General features: G+C 39.2%; 1 protein-coding gene across 13 annotated transcripts in view; it reads right to left on the reverse strand.

The window, feature by feature from the left end:
* Positions 1-7332: 7332 nt before the first annotated feature.
* Positions 7333-27389, reverse strand: part of LRRIQ3 (leucine rich repeats and IQ motif containing 3) — a 46223-nt gene continuing 26166 nt past the window's right edge. For 9 of the 13 annotated variants that reach the window (XM_081008992.1, XM_081008993.1, XM_081008989.1 and 6 more), the window contains 4 exons: positions 25111-25246; positions 18106-18826; positions 11542-11744; positions 11134-11455 (listed from right to left, as the gene is read on the reverse strand). In XM_081008992.1, coding sequence (XP_080865118.1) covers positions 11546-11744; positions 18106-18826; positions 25111-25246 — 1056 coding nt within the window. In that variant the 3' untranslated portion in view covers positions 11134-11455; positions 11542-11545. The other 4 variants (XR_013987341.1, XR_013987340.1, XR_013987342.1 and 1 more) reach the window with 4 other exon arrangements.

Genomic DNA, 27389 nt, shown 5'->3' on the forward strand with positions numbered 1-27389 from the left:
CCATCCCATGTTTTCAAAATCATATTTAAAATATCCATAAATACCCATTTTGTCACAAGATGTATGCATTTCTACATTTTTTAAACCCCAAAATATGTAGCTGTTTACACATTTTGGTGGTTTTTGAGCCAAAAATTCAGAGAAGTGTGAATTCCAAAGTATTATTATGCTAGTTCATAAATATGTATGTGTGTCACAGGAAGGTGTGAATTCAGTTAGTTTGCTTTAAAATGTAGACCAGATTATTTCCACGCCCCCGTGTGCTTTTAGGAGTAGAAAATGATAAAAGGGGAGAATAAGAATAGTTTGTGGAATTTACTCAGATGAAGCAAGGTTGGGAAGGATACCACTTCAAGCTCTCCCTGCCCATGCGCCCATATTATTCAAGGATTTCAAATCTTCCTTAAAGACAACAAAGAAGTTTTATGCCAAAGAGGTTCCCATGCCTTAGCACCAGCAACAATACAGGGCCAGCTGTTAAATTTTATTCTAAAACAATTGTTTTCTGATTCAAAAACTATTTGGATGAAAAATTGGGGGCACATTAATCGAAGATCTACAGGTCTGGGGGGATCTGGGTGTGTGCTGCAAATAATTTATTTGTGGTGATGTGGATATAAAATGATCTGACTTTCTTTCTGTGGCACTTAAATTTAATAATTATTTTCATATTTTAATATGCATGTGCCAGAAATGTTGTTAAAATCTGTCTTTTTCTATGGGACATATAATCTGTTTTTTGAAAAAAGGAAGTGTTCACCCTGTGCTGCATTTCCCATGCAACATCTAGCTTTATTTAAGCCATTAGTAGCTTGACCAGGTACAGAAATCCACATTCTGTTGAGCAAAACACAATGAAGACACTGAATAAACCACATATTGGAACACAGAAAAACCTGTATCCATTAATACCACCAGTTCCAGCACAGGTACAGGACACTATTTGGGAAATGTTAACTTCCACAGTGGCTCTCAGTTTCCCTCAGATTGTTGTGTTATTTCTTAGCAAGGCAAAGATCCAACACAATCAAATTTCTTCTAGTCATTAATACTACTTCTTAGAGACACACACATTAGAAGCCATGGTATGGAGCCAGGGATTATGCAGACCACAATTTTATTGCTCATTATCCAATATTGACAAAGAATGCTTGGAATGCAAGTGGGGATGTACAACAACCTTACCCAAAAAACAAAGTGTTGGGTAGAAGACATGTCAAGGGTTAGCTTATCAATGAAATCTATCACATTTAGAAGATTGTCATATGAAAGATATACTTCCGGGGGCGGCGCGAACGGCAATGGCGGTCCTCTTCTGAACGGGAGAGGAGGCTCCGCAGGCAACGGGTCGTCCGCTACGGCGAAGCGGAGACCCATTTTGGAAAACCCCAGGCGGCAAGAGCCTGGGGTCCTGAGGCTCGGTGGGCGCCTTGAGCGACCCTCCAAGCGCAGAAGGAACCCCGTAAGGGGCTCCGGAGCGCGGAGGGGGGTTGCAGCGCTGAGAGCTGCTTCACAGCCTGAGGAGTGAAGCCGCGCTGCTACTGTCGGTGAGCGCTGATCCCTTTTCCTGCTAAATTACGGATTCGGACGAAAAGCAACTAACTTGTGAGTAAAAGACTGAGTCACTTGAATTTAGAGACTTTAAAAGGAAAATTTAAATTGGCTTGAACTTGGCTGAAAGCGGAGAGACGTGGAAGCAGGAAGTCCGTCTTCCGCAACCATTGAACTTGAAAAAAGCAATCGGCTGGAGGAGTGGAGGCTGAAAGAAAGAGATCTTAACTTTTACAGATCTAAGCATCTATTGAACTTGCATCTTAAAGTAAAGACTTTAAGCTAAAGATTTGGGATTTTTACTTGCACTTGACTTTCCTCCTTTCATTGGATTACAAATTAGAAGGTGAAACCCAGAGTCAGGAGCTGCCTGAGCACTAAGGGAGCTGTCAGTACTGCAGATTTGGATACTGTATATTGGAACTTGAAACAATCTGAGGGTATTGAGACCTTTTAAATTTGAAACATTCTTTTTGGAGATAAATAAGCACTGTCTGTAACAAAGTGACCATTTATAAACTCTGCTAAACATTTGTATTTGAAGGTTCTTGGACATTAAATTAGACTCTGAAAGACATTTTAAGCTCCCTCTAGAGGATTGGATTAAAACAGTGACTTTACATGCACATTTTACTTTCGATTCCCTTGTTGTTTGCTTGCTCTGGACCTTTCCATTCCCATGGGAATAACTCAGTGTGACCTTGACTGACAGATAACGTTGGAATGAGTGGCACAAGAAAAAGAGGGAGAGCTAAACAAACAACTTTAACAACTCTAACCTCAGCCTCACAGACACGTAGATCATCTGTACCTACTTTGCCCTCAGAAGTGGAGGGAGAGGGCGAAGCAGAGCAGTTACAATTGGAAGATATGGCCTCAGGAGCATCTGTTTCTGTTCTAGACAAAATTTTTGAAAAATTGGAAGCTTTGGACAAGAAAGTAGATGCGCAATCAGCAAAGATTGACAAAAACACAGAATGTCTAAATAAATTAACTACACAAGTGGTACAGAATGCACAAGCAATTGGACAGTTAACGGAGGCCTCAGCAGAAAATCGGAAATTGGCTGAGGACACCAGACAAAAATTAGAAAATTTAGAGCAAGAGGTAAGACCACTCACTAAACAAGTTGGGGAACATCAGATTTATCTCTCCATGATAGAACTGCGAAATCGTGAGAACAACTTAAGGATTAGATCACTACAAGAGGCAGAAGAAGGACATCTAACTGAGTTTTTGACCAAAGAATTCTCCAAGTTCTGGAATTTGGAAGAAAAGGACTTTAAAATTGTGTCAGCTTTCAGACTTGGAAGATTCATAAAGAAGGAGAGGCCCAGAGACTGTCTGATAACATTGAGATCAAAGGAGGAAAGGGATAAGATCTTGGGACTACATTTCGTAAAATCACTGGAGGTTTTGGATAGAAGAATTGAAATCTATAAAGATATCCCAAGACTACTGCTGGATCTTAGAGCCGCCTATTCTGAACTTGTTAAACTACTAAGGAGCAACGCAATTCCATTCAGGTGGGAATTTCCCCAAGGAATATCTTTTACCTTTAGAGGGAGAAAGGTTAAAGTAAGAACACTGGAAGAGAGAGACAAATTCCTGTCTACATACGGAGAGGACCTTCAAAAAGGAATTGAACTATCTTCTGGGCCTGAGGCAACGCCAGTACCAACATCAGCACCTGTGGAACCTGAAGATCCTGAGAACAAGATACTTCAGGATAATTCAGGATGTCTCTGCAACTCTTGAGCTGGAATATTAATGGTTGTAACATTCCGGAAAAAAGGAAGAAAATATTTCATATATTAAAAAAAGAACAATTGGACATTATTTGTTTACAAGAAACACATGTGACGAGGCTCCACAGAAAAGTGTTAATAAATAAAAGATTGGGCCAGGAATTTGTATCGTCGGACAAAGTTAAGAAGAGAGGCGTGGTGATATATGCAAAAGAGAGCCTGTCACCTAAATTCCTATTTAAAGATGAACATGGAAGAATTTTGGCTATTGAGATACAATATCAAGGAGAGAAACTGCTGATATTAGGAATCTATGCACCTAATGAAGGGAAATCGGAATTTTACAAGAAGTTGCAGGAGACAATGCTGGACTATCTGGACTACAACAACATCATAATGATGGGAGATATGAATGGGGTCGTATCAACTAACATGGACAAGTCACAAAGTCAAAATGTTACAAAAGACGGCAGACTACCTAAAACCTTTTTTGAAATGACTGACAACATGGATTTGATTGACATTTGGAGGATAAAGAACCCACTAGGAAGAGAGGGAACATTCTTTTCTGAAGCCCAACTGACCTGGACAAGAATTGACCAAATATGGATTTCTAGAGGCCTGGCACCTAAGGTCAGAAAAGTGGAAATCTGCCCAAAGACCTGCTCCGACCATAATGCAGTAAAGATGGATATGACACTATTACCAACTGGATCCTTTAGATGGAAAATGAATGACAATTTGTTTAGAGATCAGGAAATTACCAAGAAGGCCCAAAAAGTTTTGAAGGACTATTTTGAGATAAACATGAATAATATGGTGGAAAAAAGAATAATCTGGGACGCAAGCAAAGCTGTAATGAGGGGATTCTTGATACAACAGAATGCAGTAAAGAAAAGAACACAAAATGAGAAAAAAGATAAGATCTTGGATAAAATAAAAGAATTAGAGAAGAAATTAAGAGTGAATCCGAAGTCACAGCCAACTCTGAGAGAAATTAAACTTTATCAAACGCAATATTCTAAATTGATAAATCAGGAAATTGAATGGAAGGTTAAATTAATGAAACAAAAAACGTTTGAGTCGGCGAATAAATGTGGAAAACTGCTAGCTTGGCAGTTGAAGAGAAGACAAAGATTAAATACTGTTACAAACTTAGAGGTTGATGGAAAAAACATCCAGAATCCAGTGGACATTAGAAAGTGTTTCCAGAGATATTTCAAAAAATTATACATCCAAGGGCCGCAAGATGATATTGAGATTAAACAATTTTTGGCAAAAAACGGACTATCTAAATTGTCACAAGAAAATAGGACAATCCTGAATTCTAAAATAACACAACAGGAGATCGAACAAGCCATCCAGAACATGCAACTTGGCAAATCTCCAGGACCAGATGGGCTGACCTCCAAGTATTATAAGACATTAAAAGACTATTTGATACAACCTTTGATGGAGGTCAGCAATGAAATTATGGAGGGGAAGAGGGCACCGGAGTCGTGGAAGGAAGCGTTTATCACATTAATACCAAAGTCGGAAACTGAAAAGACACAACTTAAGAACTACCGTCCCATCTCTCTTTTAAATGTGGATTACAAAATATTTGCAGACATTTTGGCAAATAGATTTAAAAAAGTTTTAAATGAAGTAATTCATAAGGACCAGGCCGGCTTTCTCCCAGGAAGACATCTGTTTGCTAATACAAGGAACATTATTGACATTTTGGAACTTTTGCAAACAGACATAAATACAAAAGCAGTTTTAATTTTTATAGACGCGGAGAAGGCCTTTGACAATATCTCCTGGAAATTTATGATGGGAAATTTAAGAGAGATGGGAGTGGGACGGGGTTTTGAGAATGGGATTGAGGCGATATATTCAGAACAGAAAGCTAAACTGATAGTTAATAATGTGGTTACAGAAGAGTTTAAAATTGAAAAAGGGACACGACAAGGTTGCCCTATTTCCCCTTTGTTATTTATTTCGGTTCTGGAAGTGCTATTGAACATGATTAGAGGGGATCGGTTGGTGGAAGGAATTCAGGTCGGTCAGAAACAATATAAATTAAAAGCTTTTGCAGATGACCTGGTTTTGACCTTGCAGAAGCCAGAGCCCAGTACGAAAAGAGTATTACAACTGATTAATGACTTTGGTCGGGTGGCTGGATTTAAACTAAATAAACAGAAAACTAAGGTTTTGGGGAAAAATTTGACTGATACAGAGTCAGAACGGTTTCAGAATGAGACGGAACTTAATGTGGTTAAAAAAGTAAAATACCTAGGGGTAAACATAACAGCAAAAAATCTAAGTCTATTTAAGGACAATTATGAAAAATGCTGGACAGAAATTAAGAGAGACTTAGATAGTTGGTCAAAATTGAAACTTTCTTTGTTAGGCCGAATTGCTGCTATCAAGATGAATGTATTGCCAAGGATGTTGTTTTTATTTCAAACACTTCAGGTTTTGGACAAAACGGAGTGCTTTCAGAAGTGGCAGAGAGACATTTCTAAGTTTGTCTGGCAGGGCAAAAAGCCCAGAATTAAGTTTAAGATATTAACCGATGCAAAACAAAGAGGGGGCTTTGCCCTGCCAGACTTAAAGTTGTATTATGAAGCCGCAGCGTTCTGCTGGCTAAAAGACTGGCTACTTCTTGAGGACACTGATGTGTTGGATTTGGAAGGGTTTAACAATGCTTTTGGATGGCATGCATATTTATGGTATGACAAGGTTAAAGCAAACAAGGCCTTTAAGAACCATATTGTCAGAAAATCATTGTTTAATGTCTGGACAAAATATAAAGACTTGCTGGAAAATAAAACACCAAGGTGGCTTTCACCTTTGGAAGCCAAGGCCCGAAAAAGACCCAATATGGAGGCTAAATGGCCAAAATATTGGGAAATACTAGAAAAGGATGGAGACAATTGGAAATTGCAGAGTTTGGAGAAAATGAAAGACAAAGTGCGAGATTGGTTACATTACGCTCAGATTAAAGAAGTTTTTAAAAATGATAAGAAACTAGGGTTCCAGGGGGAGAAATCGAAATTAGAAACAGAATTGTTAGAACCAAAGATTAAGGTACTTTCAAGGATGTATAACTTGCTGTTGAAATGGAACACACAAGACGAAACGGTTAAATCGGCTATGATAAGGTGGGCACAGGACATTGGGCATAATATCATGTTTGAGGACTGGGAGAGGTTGTGGAGTAATGGATTGAAATATACTGCATGTAACGCTCTGAAAGAAAATGTAATGAAAATGATTTATAGATGGTATATGACCCCAGTCAAACTTGCCAAAATTTACCACCTGTCTGATAATAAGTGTTGGAAATGCAAAGAGTGTGAGGGAACGTTCTTCCACCTCTGGTGGACTTGCCCTAAAGTGAAGGCGTTCTGGGAAATGATTTATAATGAACTGAAAAAGGTATTCAAATATACCTTCACTAAGAAACCAGAGGCTTTCCTTTTGGGTATTGTCGGCCAAGGGGTGGCAAAGAAGGACCAGACATTTTTTATGTATGCAACAACAGCAGCAAGGATACTTCTCGCAAAACATTGGAAAACTCAAGATCTACCCACACTGGAAGAATGGCAGATACAACTGATAGACTACATGGAACTGGCTGAAATGACCGGCAGAATCCGTGACCTGGGAGAAGAGAGGATTGAGGAGGACTGGAAGAAATTTAAGAACTATTTACAAAAGTATTGTAATTTGAGTGAATGCTAAATAAGATGCTAGATCAAAATAACTGAGCACCACTAAATTTAGAAGTTTTTAAGAAAATAAGTAAGACTGTGAAATTTAGCCCCTTCTGAGAATTATAAGATTATGAAATATAGAAGGGATATAAGAACTTAAATAAGATGATAAATTGCTGACAAAATGTTATAACGATGAAAGTGGGAGCGGGAGATGTGAGGAAGTCCAAAGAAAATGTGAAAATATGTTAAGATCAATGTTATATTGCTTACTATGTTTATTTTTATTGTAAAACCTAATAAATTGCTTTAAAAAAAAAAAAATGAAAGATATACTTCTGATGGCCAAGGATGAATGGTTCAAAGAGCAGAGCACAACCTAAAGATCTAATGGGCACTAATAATATATGACAAAAATGTGAATATCTCCTTCTGAGAGGTCTGGCACTATGGTAGCAGTAGGAATCCCAGATTTTGTTTGCAAAGTATGTCACAGACCATCTTCACCAAACTAAAGCAGGCCAGATTCACCATATCCATAACCACTATAAAGAAATTAACCAGGCCACGAAGGCATTCAAACAGCAGTCTGTTCCTTCTTCACCATGGGCACTCCTTAGGTAGTTCATGACAACATATCTAATATCTTTTCTGTTCCACTATTTCATACACTTTCCTTTTTCCCAATTGTTACTTAAAATTACAGTGAATTGTGGAAATGGAACATTTGTACATTTAGATATAGCTGGTTATTGATTTAAAAAAATGAACAACATGTATCAAATTATTTATAAATATATCTAAATTTTGTTATTTCTTCATGCTGTCTGGTCTTTGACAGGAACAAAGATTGATTGATTGATTATTTCTTCATGACACAAATAGCAGCTGGTATTTTTTGCAGAATGCTGTATCTGGTCAGTCTCTTGCAGATGGATTTTTAAAAATCTCCAATAATTCACATAAACAGTTCTCTTTGGTGTTATTAGGTATGACTTTGATTTTCTATACATTTCAGACACTTTTTCACCATGGACAGATCCCATATTCACATATCCATTTTTCATGTCCAGGTAAGATTCTCTTGAAACAAAGAGAGAGGGAAATTATTCATGAATACTGTCTTTGTATTATTTTAAAAACATGTTTAATAACAAGCTGTGGAGTAGACTATAAATAAACTGGTAGATTGGAATAGAAAACATTGAAAGACAGGTGTCAAAATGTAACAATTCATTATGGCTCTCTGTAACAGCAAACAATAACTCACAACAGTTGAAACTAAGCATGGCACAAACAATGAAATCTAGCTTCAGAATACATCAGTTTAGCTTCACCTTAGAGACAGAAAATGAGAAGGGCTGGGAAAATATTCTGTTGCTGCTCTACAGGAAAAAAGCAACAATAATTAGTTCACAGAAGAAGTATGCTGGCTTATGATTGAAAGAGTGGGGTTTATGAAGCACAGTCTCCACAAAAACAGTGGGAATTGGTTTGACCACTGCCATTTTATTCAGATACTGGATACATTTGATAGAAGTACCAAAAAAAAAAAGTGACAACTGGCCAGTCAGTAGGGGCTCCTTTAACAGAGATCTTGCAGGATTGCTTTAGATGCCTCTTAATGAAACTGATTCATTTGCCCCCAAATAATTATTTGACTCAAAATATTGTCGGCCTCAACAGCCTGTTCCCAGAATTTTTTGTGTGCTCTTCTCTTTTGCTCATACCCTGATAAAGACCTTTATAATATATAAAGACCCTTTCTTTAGATGCAGAGAAATGGATAAGAAGAAGTGGCAGTCACCAACCTCCAATAAGGTTGAACATGAAAAGTTCTTTATCAGGACTACAAGCCCAGGAATAAGAGAGGGGGAAATAATCTTCTGCGTAGATAAAATACTTGCAGAAATGGCACGGGTGCAAAATGTGTAGGAAATTCTGCAGAGATTGAGATACCCAGGAGACATATGCTTTTTAGAATTGTATTTCGTGACAATAATTAGAATTTGTGTAGCTGAGTGGCAGGGAGGTAAAGGACTAGTGTCTAAAAATCTGAAATGTAAGTAACAGTTTTATTCAATTAATAGCAAAAAAGAAAAGAAAGTGCTAATTATGAGCTGCCAACAAGACTAGTGGGGCAGCCATAGCAAAATAGCAATATGGATGTTATGGGGACAAATCTTTTTTAATATTAAATATTCAAATCATTATGACAGTACAAGGTGTGTTTAAGAACAGAAATTAGGGATGGAAGCATCTGTCAATTTTGGTTCTCTTAAGTTTCTAATTTTTCCAGTCCTAAATTCATTTCTCCACATTTCTGCAGCAATTTGCAATGAAATAAACCTCTCACAATAATTATCAGCATATTAGTGTGAATTTCTCATAATAAACACATTTTCATATGCAGTGTTGAGGAATGCAGACATTTTTTGCAAGAAATTTTCCCTAATATAATGCTTTATATATGTAATTTTCAACTTTTAAGGCACACTTTCCCCTACTTATGTGCATTTTTTGCAAATGTTGGTTGAGGAACCAATTGCTAAATTTGGATAGGTGCAAATTCCAAAGGATAATAGTGTTTCAGTTTGCAATGTTTCAGAAAGTGTGTATTTGATAGATTATTAGGCTCTAGATATGCACTGAATAAAATTTCTCCTCCATCCCTAGTAGAAAATAATGCAAAAAGCTACTAGCAATTGTATGTGAAAAATGTTGGAAAACAAATCAGAAGAAAGATTAAAGGAAAGCATTCATTTAACAAAGATATTTGATTGTAAATTTTATAAGAGACTAGAACAGTAAAAAGGTCTACGCTACACAACTTTCCCCAAAGGAGAGCAAGGGACTTATTGTGGGAGAGTGGATTTCTTTTTTTCCTTTTTTAAAGGAAGCAGTTTCCTTGATTTAAAAACACCCATAGCAATCAAAATATGTGTGTTGGGGAGAACCATTAGGAGCATCAGCACAGTCTTTCAAATGCTTGTTGGAATAAATGGGCCAACAATTTCTGAAGAAAAATGGGCATGGATTTGTCTGAGGAAAGAGATTGTTCCAACTCTGCTCTATCTTGTAATCTTCTCCCTGTTAATAGGATAGGTTTCCCACAAGTTGAAGCAGATGGGCTATAAGAGAGCAAGTCCAGCCTGAGTCCATGTTGGTGGTGGGGACCCAGTGTAAATTAGCACAAGAGCTTTCAAATATAGGCAACTCCCCATTTACGCCCATTCAAGCACGTACGACCACGCTGGTGTGCATCCCCACGAACCCAGAAATGGCATGAAAAGGGGCAAAATGGCACAAAGACAGTGTCCAGAAATCTCAAGAGCTTTTGCAAGAGTAATCCCACAAGCCCTTGCACCGACCTTTGAGGCCTGTGCAGTGTTGGGAGTCTGAGCAAGGAGGACTTGGGAGAGCGAATGTGGTGTTTGCAGGCTTTCAATGGTATTCCCAATAAACACAGTTTCACTTAAACACAAGGTGCCTCAGAATGTAACCCCCGCGTAATGGAGAGCTGCCTGTAAGTTGCCATTTCCTTTGGAAATGTGAAACAACACATATAAAACTAACATTAAAGTCTACGTCTGTTTCTTCTGATGAGAGACAATGATAAGTAACAAGAAACTGTCACTGTTTTTCTTACATTGTAAATGTGCAATGCAAGAAACTGTTAGTTGCATGAATGGTGTCACATGTAGTTTGGCCCCAGTTCTCTTAAAAGCTACTGTGTGTCTCCAGTGTCAGATGTAACAACTAAAGTAAAAGAAAACCTCATCCCAACTTCTGTAACTGAGCTGGGAGGAGCAAGTAAAGACTCCACACCTCTTCCAGCAACTGCCCAAGTCTGCTCTCCCTGGGCTCAATACACATGGAGAAATATATATACAAAGAATTAAAGTAGAATCAACTAGAAGCATAATTAATTACACATAGGAAAGCAGCTAATGAAACTAATCAAAGTACACAGCGTGTTAATGAAAGTTAGCAGCTGGGACCAAATTATTGCATTAAGGCATAGCCAGAGAGCAACTGAAAATACATTCTATCGAGAGCTAATGGCTTATGGCATTGTTGTATATACAGTTACGAAGGAATCACTGAGGCAAAGCTCCAGCAGTCCTGTCTGCAATAAGTGTAGTCAACATGTTTAATTGCACTCATGCTACTTGGCTACATTAACAACCAGTGAATTCTTCCCCAATTATTTTTATATGGCATTGAATAATTTAATTTTAAAGCTAAATACAGAGGTAATTGTATGTACGCTTGAAATGTTTGCCACTTAAAAGTCAACATTTGCAAACAATTAGCACAACAGGCTACAGCTGTTTTCTTTCTCACGTGGATATACTAAAATACTTCAAATGTTGTAGTCGATCTGCTCATCAAATTGTCTTTTTCTGGCTTGTGTTTCAAAATCATTACCAACAGAAACAGATTCCAAACCTGTAAGACAACGAAGCTTCATCTAGATCATTCAAAGAACCAGTTGCAAATGGTCTTCTTTCCACTTGCCATATTATACACCTTACCATCTTAGCCATCGTACTCTATGACAGGCACTGCAGTGCCAGAACTGCCAATCACGGGCAAGGAGTACAGCGCCATCTGTCTGGGTTGCTTGATGGCTTCAACCTTTGCCTTGGCTTGCCTGTATCTCTCTCTCGCCATTTCATGGGCCACACAGTTCCTAAACTGTTTTTCATCTGTGTTTTGTCTTTGCATCATATCTTGCCTGGAGGAGGGAAAAAGAAGCCTCATCACCACTTCTAAACTGCTCTTGTCTGTCCTTGAGTCAAAAACCCAAATCTTGACTCTGTTCCTCCCCCCCCCCCCCATCTACACATTCTATAGAATAATATGGCACCTGGCAACATACCTAAGTTCAATGTGTGTTTGTTTTTTCACTTCTTCACTTAAAGAAACAGGCCACATTGAAACTATCACACCATCTTTATAAGTGTTGGGCAATAAATGTGAGACACAAGCAAGCACACAACAGAGCACACCATGGCTTTTCGCTCCCAGTCTCAAAATTCTTTTCTAAACTCTGGTAGTTTAGTGGATGCAATATGCCTTGGGTGCACTGATACAATTTTCCAACGAGATTCCATTCCAACCAGTCTTTTCCTGTGCCTTTCAGTTGCCTTTTAAAGGCAATGGTCCCAAGGCACAATGCAGCCACCATGCTGAAGCAAAGCATATACAGTGGTACCTCGGGTTAAGTACTTAATTCGCTCCGGAGGTCCGTTCTTAACCTCAAACTGTTCTTAATCTGAAGCACCACTTTAGCTAATGGGGCCTCCTGCTGCTGCCGCGCTGCCAAAGCACGATTTCTGTTCTTATCCTGAAGCAAAGTTCTTAACCCGAGATACTATTTCTGAGTTAGCGGAGTCTGTAACCTGAAGCGTATGTAACCCAAGGTACCACTGTATGAATCTAGTCAATACTTGGATGGGAGGCTGCCTATGTAGGCCACCTTGAGTTCCTCGAAGGAAGAAAGGAGGGATAAAAATGGACTACATAAATTTAGGGGGTGGGAACTGAAGAAATGCTACTGTGGATGAGCTATGTCTCTGCCATTCTGTGTCATGTATGGTGCCATAAAATGAGACTTTTTAAATTTTAAAAAAAATGTGAAACATCCATAGGCATAACAATCTTTTGTAGAAAGATACATAAAAGTGAAATATATTGAATGAGAAACTATATCAATCAAGAGTGAAACTGATGCCTCAAACCACCCTTTGCTTCACTATTAAATTGTAATCAGCTATGCAAAGATATAACAATAGCATTCAGTTAATTAAATTCACCTTTATGGTCTTACGCTTGATTTTTAATTTGATACACGACATCAGCGTTCTATTAACTTTCTTTCCCCAAAGTAACAATAAATGCAGGCGAGGCTAGGTACTAACTTAATGCGTTCTCTACAAAATAACCAGCAAATAAAGAAATCTAACTATTGTGCATGTTTCCTATCACTAAGGAACAAGAAGATGCAGGGTGTGTGGAGAAAAAAGTGTGCCAGTTCGTATTGCATTTTAGCAAAAGATCACCTACCGACTTCAGCCAGGCAAATGGGGAACCTGCTGAAAACAGCACGGTTGCCCAGGTGTCACAAATGTCACAATTTAAAGACATTAAAATTGTTCAGGTGTAAATAGGCCTAATCTGACATGCAAGTCTTTGTTGTTAGCAAGGATACAGAAGCTGAAGGGTAAACCAAGCAAGAAACTAACAGAAAAGTGCACCCACTTAAAACAAAAACAAAAAATATTCCTACAGAGGCTGTTTCCACATGATCTGTTCATTGAGCATTCATGATTATTTGTTTGCAGAGAGAGAAGACAATGTTGGCCATTTATTAAGCATTCATTCAGCTTGCAGGGAGCTTGGTGGACTTTGCATCAAGCCAACTGTTATCCCACAATTTCTGGTGCTTTCCCCCATGACTTTACATAGCACCAAAGTCCAATATTGGGGGGTGGGGGTGGATGTGTTGAGGGATTATTATTATTATTATTATTATTATTGCACAAGAACTCCAAAACAACTTTAATTGTGCAACCTGAATTTGCCAGTATGTGACTGAATCCTACTTGAAAACAGTGACAGTCTGGAAGCACCCTGAGTCAGTTTGTCGGATAGAACTGCAAGTACTCTGACATTAGAAAGTGGCTGTGTCCAAACTGTGGCATTCGTGTGTAAGTGGGTTGCTGTTTCTGTGTGCATGTTTCAGAACCTTCATCCACGCTTGAGCGTTTTCAATTGTGTGCTTCTGAAATCGACCTCATTGTTTCCTGTCCATAACAGTGGTGGTGCTTCGTGGGATACAACTGTGCTGTGAATTGATTCCTTCCATTGATAAGAACTTCTCTACTCACCATAAGATCTGGAAACCAGAGATCTCATGTGAGCTTGTGCACAGGTGCACGCACTGCTTAACGTACTTTATTTTTGGAATACAGGTTTTCCAACATACCAGATTTGCACAAAAGTACACACACACACACACACACACACACACACGTGTATGTCTGTCTTGAGGGAATGACTGCAGGTATTTGTTTAGCTATGCAAGTACAGCTTAAAAAAAGGAATAAAAACACAAATAGGCCAGATTTGTACAAAAAAAAGCAGTCAGAAAAATAAATGTGTATTGCTCCAAGCCAGGCAAGGATTTAGAGTCACTCACATGAAAGGCTGCTCCTTCCTTTCATTCCCATTTCCTGCCTCCTCTACCTGCAGAGACAAATCTAATTTCCATTTTACTATAGCTGCTCTATACAGGAGCAGTTCTGCAAAAGAGCTTATTGTAAAATAAAAATACCGCAAATGCACCTTCAGGAACAGCCAATGCAACAGAGCGGCATCTTTCCTTTGGGCTGATGAAAACAAAAATGGGAGTAAGGGGTGTGGCAATAAGACCGCACCCAGCAATCTGTCAGAACACATGTAAAAGAAGCCGACCCATGAAATGTGCTTCAGTGGCTTCACAACTGAGTAACATACATTTTTATATTGCATTTTCTTCCCTTATCCGATTATCTGTGGATCAGAAATATCCCCATTCAGCATAGGGAAAGTGTAGGCCCCCTTTGATGAGGAGAATGTTGTGCAGGTGCCATGAAAAATAAAATATAGAGACACTGAACTCTGGTGTGGATTAACTCAGAGGAAGGGTGAGTGGCTCATGCTTCTGTTTCCTTTGGCTCTATTGTTGTAATACATGACATGGTATTCTGACAGCTCTACCAGGGGAATATCTGAGGTTTCCAAATTCCATGTTAAAACAGAAGTAGGGAAACAGAAAACACAAGTCACTCAAATTTCCTCTTTCCAAACTACTTTTGAAAAACACACACTTGCTTTAGGTTTGTATGCTTTTCAAAATAAAGAAAAACAATGTTATATCACAGCTGCTAGTAAATGCAATTAGGTGATGTCAAGAATTCTTGCATACTACATATGGCTTTTTGATAAAATATATTATTTGCTACATCCAAGCCTTCATGTTCAAGGCTTCCTAAACCTTATCTAAGGGGTACAACCATGACTTGATAAGATAGTATTCCTAGCTAGATATTCATTTTGTACAAAAGGGGGGGGGGGGAATCTAGGCCAAGAATATTATCAGCAGTACTATAAATTTCAGCAGAAACTTGGCATGTTGAAAAAAGGAAAGGAAGATTTAACTAAAATAAATAATTTCAAAATAAATTAATTTGGTATAGACCTGAACACATAGTGCATGCTGTAAAGATACCCACACTGCCTTGAACTGCTTTTGAAATGAATACTTTCGCCCTGTCAAAATCAATATTGAGGAACATTTCTTAGGATGATTTATTTTTTTTTACTAGAATGCTCATCCTATATCCATGACATAGAGAATGCCAAATAAGGACCCATCAGATTCCCATGAGAATGCCACTTTATGAAACATATCAGTTGAGAACTCTGGGTTTCAACACTGTGACACTGTTTTCTAATAATAATTTAATTTGTCACCAAAAGATACAGTGATAGTCATTTAAGACAGCTTTAAAAATAATTACAGAACAATCCAACCTCTCTTACAGGAGGCTGTGGGGAGGGCTGGAATGGGTGGAGTCCCTCTGCCTTGGTTTCTTAGCTAAGCCTCTGAGTGCATGGTCAGGCCATCAACAAGATGCCTGCTCATGTTGATAACCAATGGAAGGTGCTGATAACCAATGGAAAGCCCTGAAGCGGGGCATTCTGGAGGAGTGGCTGGGCTGGCCCAGGTTCCATTGGATCCTAAGGAAGTTCCACTTCGACTATATGGAATTGGCAGAAATGACTGGCAGAATCCGAGACCAGGGAGAAGAGTCGGTGAAAGAAGAATGGAAGAAATTTAAAGATTATTTACAGAAATATTGTAAAATTAAGGAATCTTAGAAGGATGTTGGATAGAAACTAAGTGGTTTCCAGCTGTAATGCTTTAAGAGATACGAAAAAAGGTTTACAAATGGGTAAAAGCTTAATGGTAAGGATTTGCTGAACTAACAAACTGAACTGGAATACAAAAAAGGGAGGTATGAGGAGGTCCGGGGAAATAAGTGTAAGGAAGATATGCTATGGAAAGTTAACGTGTTTTTAACTGTTTTTATCTTGTATGTTTTTCTTTATTTTTCTTTTTTTTTTTTGTTATATCTTAAAAACTTTATTCTTTTTTCTGTATCTTGTATTTTCTTGTATTTTTATTTTTTGTTTTTGTATTCTTTGAAACTTTAATAAATATCATTTAAAAAAAAAAAAAGGAAGTTCCACTTCAACCATGGTTGGCGCAGAAATCTGCCTGCCTCTCCCACCTTCTGGCCTAGGAGCTGCATGTGTCAGGGATGCAGGGGAAGGTTTGAATTGCGACCTTAGACAAATCCACGCAGGATAAGGGTACCGATGGCTGGATATCACCTTTCAGGATCAGAAACAGCATGCTTCTGAATATGATTTGCTGGGGAACAACAGCAGGAGAAGGCTATTGCACTCATGTCCTGATTGCCAGCTTCCTATAGGCATCTTGCTGGACTAAATAGGTCTTTGGTCTCACCTAGAAGGTCTCTTCTTGAGCACTTGTCAGAATAAGAATGAAGAGCTTTCCATTATCTTTTATGGAGAAACTTAAAGTGAGGTGATAACGTTAAGGTGGGAGAAAATATTCTCCTCAGTCATGGAGGGCAGTATCATGTGACTTGAAAGCTAGGCTTTTCTTCCACCTCAACACCTTTGCTTTCCTACATAAAACTAAATAGCTTCCATTGATTTCTGTGAGAGAAAGTAAAGGTATTACAGCTAAGGGCTCAGTTTAGGTAAGGGTAAATCCTATCAGCTTATCCAGATGCTGTTGAGTGCAGTATCATGGGAGGGGGCAAGATCTGTTTTTATCTCAACTTCTAGAGATAAACTTCTCCATCTCTCTAGGGGGAAAGAACAGTTTGGGGTATGCGTGCTGTGAAGGTGTTTATATATGTATGTATTGCACACATACTTCCTAAATGTGACAGTTTCCAGAAGGTCTAACTCATAAAAACTTATCCTATAACAACATGTCTTAACATTTAAGGTGCCACATTTAAGGTGTTTTTCCTAAATTTGAATTAATAAAAACCGAGGTGGAAAATATTCTGTTTACGTTATTTATCAGGCAGGTGCCACAGGACATCTCCAAGTTTAAGGATCTCAGATAGGAGGTGATAGGAAATAGCTTTGCCTGAGATCCTGGAGAGTCACTGTCAGTGTGAACAGACAATAGTGGCCTAAATGAGCACTTTCCTGGTATCAGTGAGCTTCCTAAGTACTCTCTTTACACCCACACACATATCAGGAAACGTCTGAAGTCTGGTCATTAGTAGAAGTAAAAAAGAGCTGGAATACACTGGGTTAAGCTTTTTAACCTGGAGAAGACTGGGTGGGGGAATTGCTTTGGACATATAAGAAAACAAAGAGCAGAATTAGAATGGATGTAGTGGATCAGGAGTGCCAACTTGGGTGCCAGCGTACATGGCCCTGGCACCTAATTCGTGGGTGCCTGGCCCATTCATGGGGAATTTTGTGGGTGCTCGGGCACCCAGGGCCCCAGGGAGTTGGCACCTACGTAGTGGATGATTTACATAGGAGTTTGCCCTTCCACTCACATCAGTGAGAGGGGTCCTGGATCATGTCTCTTCATCATGTCCCATAGATGAAGCTATGGGACTCCCTTATCCCTGGAGATTAATATGACCTCAATTGCATTTATTTGTTTTAAAAAATAAAGACCAAGTGAAAATTCACTGGCTAGCTTGTGAATCACTACCCCCTTGGTTTTAAAAGTTTGACTATTGTCTGTGCTTCTCTCTTGTTAATATTGCAACTGGGATATATATATATATATATATATATATATATATATATATATATAATATTAGCCACTTTAGGCATCTTGGACAATGACACAGAAAATCAGGATATAAATATTTATTTATTGAGGGTTCCAGTTTTCCACAAGAACTATCCTTGAAGACTATCTATAAATTTGTAAAAACTTCAAAGCTTTATGTGCAGTGAATAATTAAGAAAAGCAAACTTACCTCTCCTCACGGAAATTTTCGAACATCTCTCTTCGCTGCTTCTGTTCTTCTATAATTCCTCTAACTACAACTTTTCGTTCTTTCACAAATTCTTCATTCTTCCTCCATCCATCCATTCTTAATAAGCCATTTGTCAAAGAAAGATGTTGAGTGCTGAAGCGCTGAACAAATGTATTTTCAAATGTCTTTTTCTTCTTGATGTTTACAAAATTGGTATAGTTTTGCTTCAGTTTATTAATTGAGTTTGATCTTTTGTTCTTCTGCTCTTCCAGAGTATCTTTAGTCATGAGCTTTCCCTCTTCGTTTTCCATCTGAACTTTCTCCATTTTATTTTCCTGTAAACGATGGATGTAGTCTGTAACTTCACATTTAATAATCTGCATCCGCATGACATGCCGCTCCTTTTTAAGCTCAACATCCAACTTTTGACTTTCCAAGTATGCTTTATCAATAGCACACAAGGGGCGAAGTCTGACAGCTCCAAATGCTTTAGCAAAGGTCCTCTTATCTATGCTCACTGGCTCATGAATAGGCTTAGTTGGAGTTATAGGCTGCATGAAGTAACGCAAGTCATGTACAGCGTCAAAAATTTCTTTGTCTCTCTCTCGACATGACTGCAGCTCATCATGCAATGAATAAAAATGCATTCTACGTATGGAAAGCCTGAATTTCACTGCCATCTCATCAGATTTCACTTCAGGTTCCTTCCAGCCCAAGTGCTCTGAACATAAAACAGTTCAACAATTACATTAGTATTTCCCCAAATATTTTCAATGTATTAAAGTTTTCATTAACAAAGTTACAATATAGCATTTTAAAATAAAGAAGCAAATCCCATCCAAAGAACCAAATAATGGAAAGTCTATAAAATTCTTCCAACTGCTTCAGGGACATACTTATGAGGCTTGCAAAGATGGAACCCTGGATAAATGGCTATCCTTGCACTAGTTCCAGGTTTCTCAAACTTGGGTCTCCAGCTGGTTTTGGACTACGCCTCCCATCATCCTTAGCAGCAGGACCATTGGTCAGAGATGATGGGAATTGTAGTCCCAAAACAGCTGGCGAACCAAGTTTGGAAAACCCTGCACTAGTTCTTTGCTTGCCCAAACCAGCTGTGCCCTTCAAGGCCTACCATATATCCCCACTAACCCTTGACAACAGCTTATCCTAGAATACAATGGTACTTTTTTCATCTTCTCCAACCTTGCCATAGAGTGAAATGTTTCTTCCACTCATTTTAGCCAGTAGCTGCCCCACATCCCTCAATTGTTCATTTGCTAGGTTCAAATATGCATGAGAATGTTGCATGCTCAAGAGAGGGAGGAAGCAGTAACAGAAGAAGATATATTCTCCCCTCCCCCTATTAAATAAGACTTTCATTCAACATTAGATACAATATACAGAGGTGACAGATTTACAGCCTAATAAAGACACAGGGGGGTGAAAATGAAAAAGGAGGGGGCTGTTTCGGAATGGCAACAGCAAGAATGGATAAGGGAGGGATGACTGGCAGCAGATTGTGCTGAAAACACCCCTGCAAAGTTGCTAGTCTGGGAAACTGATCCACTTGATGGTAAGCCAAATCTGATATTACATTGGTATACCACTGCCAAAGACCAAGCACGCAAATAAGGAAAACGAGAACGCTAAATTTCATTTCGCTTTTCTCAACTGTAACTTATTATTTCTGCTCATTCTGTTCTTTTTATATCTGCGGCAAGGGTACCTCCAGCCTGTGTGCTTTATTAGGCCCAGCAAGGTTCTTAATTTGGCTCACAAGGCGATTCCCCCCGAGCCACATTCACCTGCCCCTCAAAATGTTGACATCAGGTGTGGGAAAGACAAAGATTTAGCCGAAAAGGAACAACTGAGAGCCTTAAAGTGTGCTCCCAGTTGTTACTTGGCAAGCAGGGTTTGTAATCAGCAGCTTTAAAATCTGGTGCAAGAGCTCCCAAATGGAGCCAATCCCTGCTGAAAGCAATCCTTGCAGGGTCTACCAATCAGCTGATTGGGCAGCTCTTGCAAACCCTGCTTCCTTTGCCTGTGGAGTTTGAAATCAAACCACATTGGGGGGGGACGGGACAAAAAAACACTTCCGGTCTCACCCACCTGCTTTTTAAAATAGAAAACAAGGTATTTGTTTTAACAAAACGAGGTCTGTTCTGGTAAAACTGTGAACAGCATGCCAGGAAGAGACAGAAAGACCGCGTTTATCCAAGATGTGTGGTACAGTATAACCCACTGGCATACATCTCTACACTTCTTCCTGCCAGATTTGTTATAATAACCCTTTAAGGATTGTGCAATCTATTACATGACCTCCTTGCTGGGGGAGAAACTGAGGATGGCTTCTTGAAATTATTTAAACAGACTGAAAAGCTAACACATACCTATTGGCCTCCCAGCATACTTATAGTGCTGGCAGAATTAATGATATTGATTCATTTGTGAACCGCTTTAGAAGAGCTCCAATTTAAGAATGTGCATAAGGCCAAGCTTCTTTGAGTTTAGGGAACTGGGTGGATAATTCTTTGGATCTTGGCCCTTATCAAAAGCAAGCAATTTATTATTTGGTTGGTCACATCTGGTTTCCTGTCGATTCACCTACCTATGACTTTGCACCCAATCATTCATAATCAAATTTAAAATGACTGGGGGAAACTGACATGCAAATGCTAACCAGCTTAAATATAATACATTAATAAACAAGTTTGTGAAGGGAGCGGGAGAGTTACAAATCTATTGTTTCCCCAGAAGTGTCTTGTAATTAATGAAGGTACTTTTCTATAAGCATATGCTATACTGAAATGGATAACCCATTAGGACACAATCTAAATCAAGCATAGTGCAATATCAAGGAAGCCCATAGCATTATGCCATTTAACTGAAAGTACTCCAGAAGAAGTTTTAGATCCCATTTTCCCGTGTTCCCAAGATAAAAGGCTTCTGCAGGTTAGGCTAGCCTAATGATGAGTAGGAAGGTATAAGAAAGTGCAGGTCAGTGAATAATGTCATCTCTGTTGGTGAATAACAATGCTGAAGCACATGACATTAAGTGCGCATAGCACACTAGATATGAATCTTTTTACTGGTGACCTCTGAGATGGTTCTAGCTTCTGTGACACACAACTAGAAGGCAGAGTCTTCACCGATTTCCAGGCTAGTGGATACCAGCCGACATGACAAATTTGAAATGCCAATGGCAAAGCATGCATTTTCTGGTGAGCAAAAAGCTGCTGCCACTTCTTCCCAGCTCAGGAAGCTGCAAAGTCATTGTGAGGAGCAGGCAAGAAACAACATCAGAGAGGGAGAGGAAGCGGTTGGAATTTGGTGGTTCTGACCCAATCAAGCTTTCCCCACATCAGATCCCCTTTTGTGCTGAGCACCAAGTTGCTTGTGAATATATATATGCATGTGTGTGCGCGTGCAAAATTATACACACAATATTTTTAACAAATAAAAGCATCAGTTCCCATGCTATACTACTGTACTGGCCAGAATATAAGCCACACTTTCCCCCCAAATTCCGATTGTAGAAAGTCAAATTGTGGCTTATATTCACGACCTTACACCGCCGGCAGAGCGGTCGGTGTGGCTCCCCCCACTCCACCAGGAAGCAGCCCAGGAGTGCGTGGCAACGGCGCCTGTCTCATCTGCGGATTCCAAGCCTCCCCCAAGCAGCCAAATTTTAAAGGTGTGCCTTATTTGCAGGTGCGGCTTATATTCAGGCCAATACGGTATATTTCCGCAGCATGATTTTATAAGTATTAATACATAAACATTTTATACAATTTCATGCATTGTATGTATCTGTCGATGTGTCTGTTAGTTTAAAAAAGTGGGGCTGTATGTGCATGTAATATGCATATAATATTGTAAATGCAATACATATAAATATGTATATGCTATGTCTTAGAACTGTGAGGTTTTTAGCAGAATAATTTTAGCAAAATAATAATAATTTCTCATTGAAATCAAGGAATAAAATGGGAATTATAATAAATCATTGTCAATAGGTCAGGGTTTTTAAAAATTAAATCCCAAGGTGAGAACAGCAACTACAGGCAAGAAAATTCACAAAACCTGGAAGCATGCAGTGCTTCTATTATTGCGCATATCACTCCAGATATCAATTCTCTCACTAGTGACCTGTGAGATGGGTCTGACTTGTGTAGAACACCAGAAGAAGAACCATGTTCACTTGTTTCCAAGTCACAACTATCTGGCATTGCTGGCTCCAAGTCATTTTCTGCCACTCACACAATATCTTGCTGATAATGTTTTTAACTTACACAACCTTCATCTTGTCTCTGTATCGAACAGTACTAATGTTTCCCCAATTCCCTCTTTTCACCTGAACTCATCTGCTATTGGCCTTTGTTAACGACCTGCTTCCATTTTATGTTTCTGTGCCATTTCTGTGCCACTCTCTGCAACTGGAACGATCTATACCTCTGTCAAACTACACTCAGAATGGCTTCAAATCCTTCTTCAAAACATTCTTCCTGAACCGTACCTTTCCAGAAGCAACATAACTTTCCTTTTTTCATACCACCTCCTGTCAGCTACACTAGCCTGACTTTAGACTGCAAGCTCACTGATGTTCCATACCATGTTCTCTTAGGTTTAAATAAATTTAAGTCGAAACAGCTCACCAAGGTAACCGAATCAAACTGGAATATTTCTCACAAGAAAAGGATATGAGATGTTAAATTTAAACAGGCCATTATCTAAAACTTGCCAGTAGAAATGCAGTGTGGCAGATAACGAAAACACTGTTAAAGATAAGCCACTCCATTGGGGATCATCAAAGTTATTGAGGGAAGTAGAAAGAATTCTTATGCGAGTAGGAAAGGTGTCATAAACCAATCTATAAGAAAATAAAAAGCCCCCCTGAAATGTCACCAAAAATAACACAATTAGAAATACCAATGCCCTTGCTAGACAGTGTTGGCAACAGTTATGTTTTTAGCTACTTTATTGAGTGATTGTTGGAGGATTGTCACAATACAGTGTTTTGACATGCCACAATGAACCACACAATACATGCTTTCAGAAGGTGACTTGAGAAGGTGTCGTTAAAAATAATGAAAATCAGTGTCAATGAATCTGAAAATGTAACTATAACTTCTCCCCATGACCCAGAAATCCTTCAACCACCACAGTCAGACACTGCTAAGCAAAGTACTTAAGCACATTTGTATGCATAGAATTTCCTCTTCATTAACACAACATAAAAGATTAATAATGAAACCCACATTGCACATCAGTAAAAATCTTTATGCACTGAAATGTTAATAAAAATAAATGAAAACAGCTATGTAGGAATGGTTCTATATAATACTAATGACATTTTTGTCTACTCAAATTTGCTGAATCCATTAAATCTGAGATGGTCAGCACACGGTGGTCTGAAGGCCTCAAGAGGCCCCAGTATCCTGGCAAAAATGTTCTGAAATCTTGAGAATGACAACTTTCCATAGCTGGTTTTTAAAACAAAAACCCATGTTTTTTATTTAAACCCATGTTTTTCAATTTTTGTATGTTGAGACAGCTTTAACCTACAGATCAGAGTAGATGGACTTGCATTTTACTCATGGCAAGGACCCCAAAGCTATTTTATTCTTGGTCCCTCCCTGTTTTCAGTAAAAGCTAACTAACAGCTTCAGTGGCCTCAACAATGCCACTTTCATGCCTACAAAATCTGAGTTTCCAGTAATCCACTCACTTTACCTGTGACTGTTTTTTAAAACAAGACTAAGAAAGCATTGCCAAACAAGCAGAGATCTTGGTCTCTGTTCACTACTGAAGAGGTATGACTTAACTGTGCACACACTCATGACAGCGAGCATAGGACCAAAGCTCTGTTCATTGCTACGTATAATAAAACTGCAATGTGTCAGTGTCCACTAACTCTTTGCAATGGAGGACGATGGGGAAAGAAGTTGTGTGGTAGAGATCACACAACTTTTCTTCCATCAGAGAAGAAACTGTGACCCATTCTGAATCAAAGTAAGGCACATTTCAGTTTAGTTGAGTGCTATTTGTAAAACTGCAATGCTTATATGTCCACAGTATGCTTGCAAGGGAGGAGGATGGGGAGAAAAACCATTTGAGGACCAGCATTACACTACCTGCCACAACACTGTCGATGGATGCTTTCAAAGAAACAAACAAATGCAGAAAAATGGCCACCAATGAGTGTACTTATAGCTGTGATCAAGAGGGTAATGATAAGAGCTTGGAATCGCTCTGAGATTACACAGCACATTCACACCAGATATGAATGGTCCTAGACAATAGTCTTATCATGCTAGCTAGGTGTGGAATACCATGTGCTCCCTAGTCAGTGCTGCAGATAAACACACGTTTCTATGTACAGACTAGATGCCCAACACCTTGCAAACATTTTGTCAGAGGCCTGTAGTCTATAGAGTTGTGCAAAATATATTCCAAATGAGGAACTCTAGGACATACATGGTTAATAACCGGACACCACGTGAATGACACTGACGATGACGGATGAATAAACGTTTTCAGTCTCATACGTCAATGTCAAAGCCGACTTTCAAGAAATTAGCAGAGGTCCTTGTCATTTTATTAAGGAAATGCACCCATGTGTTAACAATCCCTCCCTGAATACTGCAGAGAGTGTTGACACAAACATTCAGATTCTGCAGATTTTTGTAAATCAAATGGCACATTTCTAGTCATTGCATTGCAAACTTGCCCACAGACTTGCTTCCTGACTACAAAATGGGGAAAAAAACATACTGTGTAAATATTTGTCCATAACATTGAAAGATGAAACACTAATAGCATGAACAGATCAGCACTAAAATCAAGTAAGTACATTTTGAGATGAAAGTAGATAAATACTTAATATAATGGTCAGAAATCAAAGTGTAAGGATATCCATAGGTCTGTATGCAGTACAGAAATGTCATAACCATCTCCTAAAATATCCTTCCTTCACATGCTATAAAAAATACGTAAGTTACTAACCCTTCTTTGGTGACCTTTTGGATTTCTTTTCTTTCATTTTTTTCTTTTCTTCCAATCTGAGTAAGGTCGAGATAATGGGATATTTTAATCTTCTCAAATATAAATGAAGCTCCTTAAGATCTTTCACTTCTTTAATCTGTTAAAATCAACATTTCATCTGTCAGAGATATTGCTATAGCAATATTCCAAAAATCTTCCCATCAGCAACACTCATTTGGCTATATATTTTTTACTAACTTTATTGCTATCCATTTAATGATGCGGTAAAAAAAATGTTAATTCTTCTTTTCTACCCTTCCTTCAGAAATTATTTGTCTCTCTAGGCAACATCACTGTTTGCATGGATGAGTGCATACTTGTTCCAACCTCACATCTCTATGCTCCTTGAATAAATTCCAGCTTTTAAACTAAACAACCCTTTCACTCATCATCTGTTACACCAAGATGCATTTCTCTGCAGCTTGTAGCTGGCAAGGGCACCTTAGCTTTATCTGTGCAAACAAACAAAGAAAATTCTCAGTTTGAGCAGAATCATATGCTATTCTTGGGGCATTTTTAAATGACTACAGTGGTGACTAAACTGAAGTCCTCTGCTTATGAGCACATAGGCGCAAGTGAGCTCTAGTTAAACTCGGATCCATGTTCAGAAAGTGGGGGGGGGGGGATGAGTGTTCAGATCCCTGGGCCCTCACTTGTGGGGGGCCTCAGGGTTCCGTCCTCTCCCCCATGCTTTTCAACATCTACATGAAGCTGCTGGCAGAGATCATCAGGGGTTTGGACTGGGTGTTCATCAATATGCAGATGACACCCAGCTCTACCTCTTTCAAATCAGAACCAGTGAAGGCAGTGAAGGTCCTGTGTGAGTGTCTGGAGGTGATTGTAGGATGGATGGTAGCTAACAGACTGGGGTTGAATCCTGACGAGACATATGTACTGTTTTTGGGGGACAAGAGACGGGCAGGTGTGGAGGACTCCCTGGTTCTGAATGGGGTAACTGTGTCCCTGAAGGAGCAGGTGTGCAGCCTGGGAGTCATTTTGGACTCACAGCTGTCCATGGAGGTACAGGTCAATTCTGTGTTCAGGACAGCTGTTTACCAGCTCCATCTGGTATGCAGGCTGAGACCCTACCTGCCCGCAGACTGTCGCGCCAGAGTGGTGCATGTTCTAGTTATTTCTCGCTTCGACTACTGCAATGCAATCTACGTGGGGCTACCTTTGAAGGTGACCCGGCAACTACAACTAATCCAGAATGCTGCAGCTAGACTCTTGACTGGGAGTGGTGCCGAGACTACCGGTCTTGAAAGACCAACATTAGCTCCCGGTACGTTTCCAAGCACATTTCAAAGTGTTGGTGCTGACCTTTAAAGCCCTAAATGGCCTTGGCTCAGTATACCTGACGGAGCGTCTCCACCCCCATCATTCTGTCCAGACACTGAGGTCCAGCACTGAGGGCTTTCTGGCGGTTCCCTCACTGTGAGAAGCGAAGTTACAGGGAACCAGGCAGAGGGCCTTCTCGGTAGTGGCGCCCGCCCTGTGGAACACTGTCCCACCAGATGTCAAAGGAAAAAACAACTATCAGACTTTTAGGAGACATCTGAAGGCAGCCCTGTTTAGGGAAGCTGAAGGACTATTGTATTTAATATTTTGCTGGAAGCCGCCCAGAGTGGCTGGGGAAACCCAGCCAGATGGGTGAGGCATAAATAATAAATTGTTGTTGTTATTATTGTTGTTGTTGCTGCAGTTTGTGAGTAGGAAATAGTTTCAGTTCCCTTGATTGTTAGATTAATGATCAATGGATTTCATTATCATTAAATTAATGTCTTATTTGAGCTAATGCAGACTCTTGCAGCTATTATGTACTGCATGGATATTTACTGGAATTCAGCTTGCTTTCACCTACTATGAAATCTGTAAAAGGGCTGTCAAATGTCAGTATTTCTACATTACTTGTATGACCAAATACAATGTGCCGGTCCTAGACCACTGAGAGGATTTGGTTATACCTATGAAAGTTAAATTCACAAGAAATGTTTTGTCTCAATCCAGTGAGACAAATCCATGAGCACAAGCAAGGTGGTTTTTAAAATCTACAAATACTCCACAGAATGGAAACTTCATGAAACATTAGAAAAGCAGACCCAGAATTTAACAAGGCATAGCTGCAAAAACAAAACACCTGTACCCTGGTGCCCACCATGTGTTGCGGACTACAAGTCCCATCAGCCCTAGCCAGTATAGCCAATAGTCAAGGATGATGTGAGTTGTAGTCCAAAGCATCT

Source organism: Podarcis pityusensis (genome assembly GCF_964106645.2).
Source record: "Podarcis pityusensis genome assembly, chromosome: 6".
In the NCBI taxonomy this organism is placed as follows: Eukaryota; Metazoa; Chordata; class Lepidosauria; order Squamata; family Lacertidae; genus Podarcis; species Podarcis pityusensis.